The sequence below is a fragment of the Daucus carota genome, chromosome 3, assembly GCF_001625215.2.
Source record: "Daucus carota subsp. sativus chromosome 3, DH1 v3.0, whole genome shotgun sequence".
Classification (NCBI taxonomy): Eukaryota; Viridiplantae; Streptophyta; class Magnoliopsida; order Apiales; family Apiaceae; genus Daucus; species Daucus carota.
Window position 1 is genome coordinate 42,746,006 of NC_030383.2, and position 9,899 is coordinate 42,755,904.

The following is a 9,899-nucleotide window of genomic DNA, read 5'->3' on the forward strand; positions in this document are numbered from 1 at the left end:
TTTTATGTGTGTGTATTTGTTTCATTAATCAATAAGTTTCGAAATTTTTAAGAGAGAAAAAAAGGTGCTGCATGAAAACTTTTAATTATTTTTTTTTTCAATTTTTCGCGGATATTATGATAAGTGACCTAAATGAAAGTTTTTGAGTTTGATGACCCGATTGCAAGTTTGTAGTCAGTTGAGTGACCAATATGCCGCTTCAACTGATTGTACATGCCAAGGTGGATTTATTTAAGCGAAGTCATGACGCTTAGTCAGCTTTTCGTCAAATTTCTAACGAACTTTAACGGCCAGTGACCCGAATGAAAATTTTTAAGAGTATAATGATGTGACTGAAATTTTTTTGAGTTGGATGACCCAATTGCAATTTCGGTTGACTGACCGCAATTGCAATTTCGGTCAGTTGAGTGACCAAAACGCCATTTAACCCCTTATTAAGTTAAGTCTCCAAACCCTTGACGGAAATTAGCTAATCTATGGGACTTTTTGGATCTACATTCCCATGTTCTCTCGTTTAAAGGTCTTCATATTATTTTATTCTTAAAATCAAAATCTAACTATTATCGTCCTGACATCTTTCAGTTTTGATATTTTTTCAATGCTGCAGTGCTAATACGTACGAGCGGGACTCAGTGATCGAGAGTTTGAAGTCATTTTTGACTTGAGATGAAAAAATGTTTGTTCTGTGACATGAATTTAAGAAAAAAACAACTTAAAATATAAATTTGGCTCCTTTTATTTAATGATTAATGGTAGCTTAATGAACTTAAGTGATTGAGTTACGCTAAACATATATTGCTTTTTTGACACTAACATCTTTAAATATAATTCAAATCTCATTGTTTTTCATAGTTCCACACAAACAAAGCTAAAACAAAAATTTGAAAGGTGCAAATTTCAAACATTGAAGGACAGTAGTAATCCATCAAATCTAAGTCTCAAGAGCTAGAAGGCTGTATAAATAGCGAGAAAAACACTTTAACTCAGGGAGAGTAGGTGCTCAACAGCTACCCGTTAGAATATATTCGTTTTAATCTTCTAGATGTATTAGTTCTTTCAAGTCACGTCAAAATAAATCGAACACCCATTATAGAATGTTTCACCGAAAAATTCACTCAATAATTTATTGATGATTTTTGTGATGACACTAAAAACAATCATAAAACTCTTTCATAAGATATATGGATAGAGCTCAATAAACACGCCTCGAAATGTATTTGCAGATCGTGAAGCACGTCATCAACGTATAGTAAATGATTATTTTACCGAATCCATTATATTCATAAAATATATTTCAACGGAGATTCCGTATGAGAAAACATGTCTTTCTTTGTATTGTGGATTCTGTTTCAAATTTTGATCCATACTTTCAAGAGAAGATAGATGCAGTCGAAAGAAATGTACTGCGACAATATGTATGTTGGCTTATAGTATATCTGTTGACGTTGTTGATGATTACATTCGTATTGGAAAGAGTACTGTGGTTGAAGGCTTGAAAAAATTCGTCTACAATTACGTTATTTGACGATGGATACTTACTAAAGCGAACTCGAATGACGTGCAACGTCGACTATTATAGACGGGTGAGGCTCGTGGATTTCCCAATATGATGGGAAGTATTGATTGCATGCACTAACAATGAAAGAACTGTCCAAAAACATGGAAGAGAATGTTAATGAGTGGTCACAAAGAAGTTGAAACAATTATACTAGAAGCCGTTGCTTCATCTGATCTATAGATATGACATGCATTTTTGCATAAATATTTTAGATTGCTCACAAGTATTTGATGATGTAGTACAAAGTCGTGCTCTAGATGTATATTATACTATCAACGGAACAACTATAATATGAGATATTACTAAACATATAGAATATATATATCCTGAATGGGCAACATTCGTTAAAACGATATCACATCTACAAGATGAGAAAATATAATAATTTTTATAATATCATGAAAGCCAGCGAAAAGACGTTGAACAAGCATTCGATGTATTACAGTCTCATTTCGTAATTATACGTGGTACGACACATTTTTGGAACAAAAACGATTTTAGGAGAATCATGAGAGCATGCATAATATTACATTTTATGGTTACGCCACTCAATTTGGTCAATTACCAATCTATGATGATGCAACAAATGACTATCCCAACCAAACTTAAGCGAAAAATCTTTTATCTTGTACGAAACGTATATTCAAAATACTGTACAGATACGTGATAAACAGACACATCATCAACTACAAAATGACTTTTGAGCATATTTCGTAATTTCACAATAATAAATAATTTTTTTATATTGAAACATTTTTAATATTTGTGTATGTAATGTTTTCAGTTTAATGTTTTTTTTAATAATATAATGTAATTTAATTGCGGGAAAAGATTTTAATTTAATAATATTTTATGAATTTCTAAGTACTTTAATTTTATTATTACAATTTTAACATGATAAGTTTAAATTAAAATATAAATATAACTAATTGTTAAATAATTTTATAGTATAATTTATAAATATGAATAAATTCGATTCTAGAAAATAAGATAAGTGTACTGGCATCGGAGAGGTTGACTGTGTCCAGTGTACTTTTGAAGACATCCAGTGAGGTCCGGAGAAATTGAAATGGGCCGCGTTGCATCGGAGCTGCTGTGAGACTCTTGCTAAGCAGTGTTGTGAAAAACGCAAATCGGTTCTAAGCGGTGCAAGAACCTTCTAACTCTTAAATAGTAAAACGGACGCTTAAGCGGAATCTTAAGCGGTCTAATAAATAAATTAATAAAATATAATTAAATATTTAGTTATAATATTATGTTGTGTTAAGAATTTAAATTTTTAACAAAATATATATTTTTAATTTTTTAATATCATTATAGTTATATTATAAAAAATAAATTTCTTAAAACTGAAAAATTAGCAAGTCAAAATCATTTTGACCGCTTAAGTACCGCTTAATCCGCTTAACGAACGCTTAATCCGCTTAATAGTCCGCTTAATTTTCAAAAACGTTTAATAACCCGATTAATACAAAATCGAAGCGTTTTATGATCGATTTCGCTTAGACGAGCGGCCGTTTAATGCGCTTTTCAGAACAATGAGAAAAAGAGCTTAAAATTTAACTTAAGTGATGTCAATATCGTATTAAAATGGCCAAATTATCCATTATGTTTCATTATAATTTATGATCGACCCGTATAAAAATCATTCGCAGGGCTGGGCCTCTGTAGTTGCGGTTTAAATTAGCCACGTATGTTTACTCTGGTTTACGAAACAATTTACCCATCTTTCTGATGGACTGTGAAACCTAGGGTTTCTCAATTAAGAAAAATCAAGCTTTTCTTCAACTCTAATCAGATAATTGAATTCACAGGTGCAAATGGGCAGGGACAGAAAACGTAGAGAAGGGTCGTCTTCATCATCTTCAAGGCTCGATTACAAGAAACGACATCGTTCTGCTTCACTTGTACATAATGACTCACCCGCTGGTAAACACAAAGTGGGTAAGCGTCCAACGTTTGCTTCTTATTTAGATACACCCAATTTGCCCCCTAAAGTTAAATTACTATGTGAAATTATTGCAAATACCCCTTCATTAAGTATTGAAAAGGTTCTTGATGATACCGGTGTCAGGGTTTCCCAAGAAGAAGTTGAACAAGTCTTAAAATTGTCTTATGGCTTTCCGGGCCCTTCAGTTAAGTTCTTTAGGTGGGCTGGTTATCAGTTGAATGATACTCATAGCCCTTATTCTTGGAATTTGGTTGTTGATTTGTTGGGTAAGAATTCTTTGTTTGAGGCAATGTGGGATGCAATTAAGTCGATGAAGACAGAAGGGTTGCTTTCGTTGGCTACGTTTGCATCTGTGTTTAGTAGTTATGTGATTGCTGATCGGGTTCCGGAAGCGGTTTTGACTTTTGATGTGATGGAGCAGTATGGGTGTCCGTGTGATATTTTGGCATTAAATTCTCTTATTAGTGCGATTTGTAGGGAAGGTAAAGTGATTGAGGCTAGGGATTTTCTTGATGGTGTTAAGGGGCAGGTAAGGTTGGATTCGGATACATATGCTATTTTGTTAGAGGGGTGGGAGGATGAGAAGGATTTGAATAATGCTAGGAGAACTTTTGGTGAGATGGTGCTGGATATTGGGTGGGATCCTAACAATGTGCCTGCTTATGACTCGTACCTTAGTACTTTGCTTAGGGGGCCTGATGGTATTCGTGAGGCTTTTAGAATTTTTGATACAATGCAGAGTAGGGGATGTTGTCCAGGAATTAAGTTTTTGAAGGTTGCTTTGAAGGAGTGTGTAAGAAAGGGTGATGCTAAAGCTGCTGAGTTGCTCTGGGAGGCAATGGTTGATAGAAATAGGTGCGAGGCGGATACGGAGATGTATAACTCTATGATTGCCTTACATTGTTATGTCAACGATATAGATCTGGCTTTGGGATTGATGGATCGTATGGTTTATAATGGTGCTTTCCCTGACGGTCAAACTTATAATGTTTTATTGCACTTCCTTATTAAGTTAAAACGGCTAAAAGAAGCCTCGGCTTTATTCTTAGAGATGACTCAGAATGAGTGTGTGCCGACCCATGAAAATTGCAGTTCAGCAATCAGGGTTTATGTGGATACTGGTGATCTCTATACCGCTATCAAGATTTGGAAATGTATGATTGAGAATTACGACTCAGATCTGGAGGAAGCAGGAAATATGTTGGTTGTTGGCCTTCGTGATCGCAAGAGGCTCCCTGAAGCCGTAAAGTACGCTGAGGATATGATTGATCGGAAAATCAAGTTGAACTCCTCCACATTGTCAAAGTTAAAGCAGGGTCTCTCTAAAGCAGGAAAGGAACCAGTTTATGATCAACTGTTAAGAAAATGGAAACTTCATTAATGAGGTTGGAATTCATTTAGATATTATATATAAGCCTTAATAGCATAAGTCTATAGCTCTTCTTCCTTACATAATTGTTGTCCTATAAACTTTTAGTCGTATGATTATGTCGGATGCGTGGCTGGTTAGTATGTCTTTTGGTATATGACATCCCTTCAAATTATGCTTATATAGATTGCCACAACATAATCTTTTTGTTTGCTGGGATTACTCCTCACTTTTGTTGCTTTTGTCCAACTAGTTTTTTTAATTAGTACTCATATGTCTGCTCTGTCATAAAGTAGAGCAAAGTAGTTGGAATTGAAGTTTTGCTACTGTCATGGTTCTTTGTCTTGAGTCTTGCCCCATTGAAGGGGAGAGGGCAAAGCTTGCAAATTAGTGAGAAACTAGCTTACATCTTGTATAGAGATGCAGAATTCACTTTTAATATTAATAATATTTGTGTTTTAATATCTGATTTTTACACACACACGCACACATATATTTACGTTTCCAATATTGTTTTCAAAAGTATGTTACGTCATATGCAAATTATTATATTGTTCATCATAAAAATTGATTACTTGTCCGTATATGTATATAACAAAATAATCATACTTTATTATTTTAATTTGTAATTGATAGGATCAAACTCCAAACATTTGTTTTTTATCTATAATGCTTGCTAACAATATAAAATTGAATTTCAGTATTTTTTGATGGGGTCGAATCCTAAACCTTTGTTTTTATCTAGAGCTTGCTAATACTATATTACATAAAAGTTTTAATATGTTGTTGATGAGACTTGAACCCTAAAAATTTGTTTTTATCCATAGAGCTAGCTAATACTATAAATATTAATTTTAGAGTAGTGCTAGGTGCACATAATTATGTACAGAATTTTTGTACATAATGATGTGGCAAGTGATGTGGTGGGTTTTAATTGGGCTGTTGATGTACATGTTTTTGTACACAATTATGTGCACCAAGCATTTTCCTTAATTTTAATATGTCAAATTACGTACTACTGACCGGCTATGAATTATACCCTATTGCGGTTATAATTCATAGTGTAGATGAGTTTATGTTTCAAGTATGCTTAGCTTGCTACCAGTGAGTATGGGCTGACTTCGGAGTCGAAATTGAACTTGCAAGTTTAGTTATCTTATCTTTCTACTGATGTGATCTAAATAGATGGATCCACATGTTCTACAGCTAATTTTATCCTTAGAAGTCTCTTTTTTTCTTCTTTGTTACTTTTCTTGCTAACTAATTCCTTTCTAACTCTAAAATGACATTATTAGTATTAGGTGTTGCTCAGTTTAGTTGGAAAGAACAGAATGAGGTTAGCATTGAATACAGAATTTTTAATAGATTTTTAGGGGTTAGAATGTTGTGTATTAACGACGAGGTCTGTTGTGAAGGTATTGAGGTAATGAGTTGGAAGTAGGAAGGAACATTCTTCTCGAGACTGGTGAATTTGTTACTGTAACAATGTTATTTAAATTTCTTTCTAGTGCAAAATAATTATGTCAAAGGTGCAGCATCCAATATTTTTGAAGGAATAATTACTTTTGCTGCAAGGATTAATCAGAGGATTTGATGGTCTGCATTGTAGATGAGGTATGTTTCTGGATAGCTAATACAACCACAGCAGAATACTATGGAGTTCTATTTCTTGTATTATAACATAATTAGAGATTAAAATATTTTAACAATTATATTCTGATTTGATTAAAAATCACTGATTGAAAAAAGATCTTCGATAAGTTCGTGAATCATAGATTTATGTTTAGCCCATTACTATTAACTGAGAATCCAGCCGGCCTTATTCATAATAATCTCTTACTTTTATAAAATATATAAAAAATTATTCAAGACGAATATGTTCTTTTCAATCTATTATATATCTAATAGGGGAACTGTGATCAATTTTATTCAGTATAAAATTACATTATAACCCCTGCAAATTACAGTTAATGACGCATTACTCCTATGCAATTAATTATCCCAATTACTCTGCAGTGCTCCCCACGCATTTGGACAAGTTCTTATCTTCCTCCTCGATCCTCCGCAGCTGTTCTCGTGCCATTCTTCCTGTCATTGTGCCTGTGCCCTTGTGATGGAAACCCACAAAGCTCACCACGAAATCTCGTCGGAGTAGGAGCAGTCTTGCGAGACTCAGGTGTCTCTCTCCCTCTAACTTTTAATTGTATCTTTTGACCGGTTTGAGCATCACAAAATTCGTACGCACACAACTTTAACCTAGAAGGAACTACTATTCTCCAGGCTAGCAACACAACATCACTCTCCTTCTCCAGTAGCTTTCGCTTCCCTTGCTTCATCCTTTTATTTTAAAGGTACAATCTTTATCAGCAAAATCCAATTTCTTTATTCAATTATTCGCTGCTTCATAGATTATTGCATTTCCGTCCCTTTCTTTTATTTCATTTCACTGCTTTTTTAAATGTGTTGCACCTCTTCTTGGTCTGTGATCAATGCTTTAATTAATATTCGTTCTTCTGTTTAAAGGGGGTTTTGTTCACCAAGATTTATGCTTTTAGATCCGGGGTTTTTTGGGAATTATCCTATTTTGATTTTGTTGATTAAAAATTGACTCTTTATTTGAGTTACTGAGGGTAATGCTTAGGGGTTTCACTTCCCTTATTTAAAATGTGTGTATGTGTACATATGGGTATATGTTATGCATCTCAGATATCATTTAAAGGTCAGAATATGTGGCTCAGAAAGTTGTTATAGCCTTGATTATGTTTCCGGTATTCAAGGAAATCGTCTCCGTATTCATGTGTTTCGGTTATGTTTCCGGTATTCAAGGAAATCGTCTCTGTATTCATGTGTTTCGGTGAATTCCGTAAATTTTAAGATCACAAAAATATAAACGACTCATGGCTCAGTGAATTGTTATGTACTTGCTTTTTTGTTAGATACTTGGGAAATTATATGTGTTTTAGAGATTGATAAATTGTTGATATTTTATGTATTTTGAAATTTTATGTATTACAAAATTTAATTTATAATTAATCGTTGTTTTAATTATATTCTAATGTTAATTAATCTATCTTTAATAACATTAACAAAATCATCAAATAATAAAAGTAATAATAATTTAATGTTAAAAGGATTTGGATCAGTGAATAGTAGTGATTCAAATTTAGACCAGTACTAAACTCAAATCTATTGCAAGTAGCCAGCTGTTCATCTTTTCAGGCAGCTTATAATTTGGTATGCACTGTATCATTCAACTATTTCTGAGGTTGTTTTCTATTTTGTTTATCTATCTGTAATGAGCCCATTATGGTTAAGCTCTCGGAGTGGTATTAGTTCTGAGTGAGCGAGAATCGAATTCAGAATAAAAAATATTTAAAAAGTTTGAATTTATTTAAGAAAGACTTTGGATTTTAAGTTTGTGCTGTTCAGGGTCTGCAAGTAAAGTTCCTTTTTTCTACCTTTAGACCCACATTGTAGCTTGCTTTTAGCATTCTGAATCTACTCTGAAATTACCCTTTTTGAGCTTTTAATTTTAGAGGCCTTGTTTAGGTATTCTGTGTGTATATTACATACATTCCCTTAGAATTAGAAAAAGAAAGGGAAAAGGTTTGTTGTTCATCTTTAGAATTGTAAGTTTGTTATTTTTCCTGATTTGAAATTTTTGAATCAGTCATTGTTTTTATATGCATGATGTGGTGTGTTGTTTTAGTTTTTCTTAATGGACTGGCTTTTTTGTTTGGTATCATATTTTATAAGGCTTTAGAAGAAAGATTCAGAATCAAGAAAATCTTTGGCATTGTGAAATTATTGTTGCTTACTTGCTTGAGTTACTTGCAATAGGAAGGAGAAATTGAAGAGAGCTTTGTTCCGTTTCGCTGAAGCAAGAATGATGTTAAAGGAAGGTTGATGTGCTACAAACAAGATTGGACTAGTGGCTTCATGTCAGGTGTAAGGTATGTTTACAATAACCTTATCTTGAATCTCTTATAATTATGAGGAGATGGATATTCTCCAACCATCTGGATCTCTTATACCAATTTTTTTTTTTTTTGATATTTAGGATTCTGGCCCCTACAACATATATATTTTTTGCTTCAGCAATTCCTGTGATTTTCTGTTTTTTGTCGATTACAATTTTTTCCGGTTCGGTTTTTGGGTTTTTCGGCTCGGTTTCGATTTTCGACCTTTTTTTTTTCTCACCCTGTAAAGCTGTGTGAGTGTATAAAGCTAGTGTTAAGAGGAGGAGAGGATAGCGAGGTGAAGCCATGGCTTTGTTTTACTTAAACTTCAAAAATGGGTACTTTTGTGCATGAACCTATTTGGCTTTTGAGCAAGTCCAATATGTATGCTAAATCAAGTTTTAAATCCAAAAATAGGGAATATGGAATGAATAATAATATCTGAAACATAAGTACACTTTAAGAAAGCTCACAATTATCGGTAATTATATTTGAAATTAGGATAAGGCTATAACAATGGGTCACGTTTTTGGTTTCGCGCAAAGTTCCCTTAAGGATATATTTTTGTAATAAGTACATATCTCTTAGGATTAGAAAGGCAGGAGAAACCATAGTTTGATTTTCTTATCTCCAGTATGATTATAGGCATTTTTGCTTAATGAAGCAAGGTAATAAAGAGCCAGGGCACAATGTCCAACTAAGCAACAAGTATATAAGATCATGTTACAGCAAGTAACGATGGATAGTCAGGATGGTCGACGTAGATACTTAAACTATGTTTGATGCAAATAAGGATGTACAGAAGCATATAGCATCAAGTATCACCAACCAACAATAAGTTGTGAAAATAATCAACTAATAAACCTTTAAACACACATTAGTAATTATTTTATTGCATTTCAAGCCTGAGGTAAAAAAGAGAGAGGGAACCACAACAATGCTATAATTCTTTGCCACTGAATATCTATCTTCTAGAGCACAAATATTTTTGCCTGAAAGATGGGTGACATGTAATCAAGGGCATTTGTTTAAACTTATAACCGGCTCCATGCTCGCTGCCAA

At 33.4% G+C, this 9,899-nt stretch overlaps 1 protein-coding gene across 1 annotated transcript in view; it reads left to right on the plus strand.

The window, feature by feature from the left end:
* Positions 1-3,220: 3,220 nt before the first annotated feature.
* LOC108213985 (pentatricopeptide repeat-containing protein At1g77360, mitochondrial-like) overlaps positions 3,221-9,899 on the plus strand; it is a 28,790-nt gene continuing 22,111 nt past the window's right edge. Inside the window, exons 1-5 of the mRNA XM_064088900.1 lie at positions 3,221-4,894; positions 6,294-6,492; positions 6,895-7,054; positions 7,159-7,229; positions 8,719-8,831. Coding sequence (XP_063944970.1) covers positions 3,379-4,890 — 1,512 coding nt within the window. The 5' untranslated portion in view covers positions 3,221-3,378 and the 3' untranslated portion in view covers positions 4,891-4,894; positions 6,294-6,492; positions 6,895-7,054; positions 7,159-7,229; positions 8,719-8,831. The remainder of the gene's footprint in view (positions 4,895-6,293; positions 6,493-6,894; positions 7,055-7,158; positions 7,230-8,718; positions 8,832-9,899) is intronic.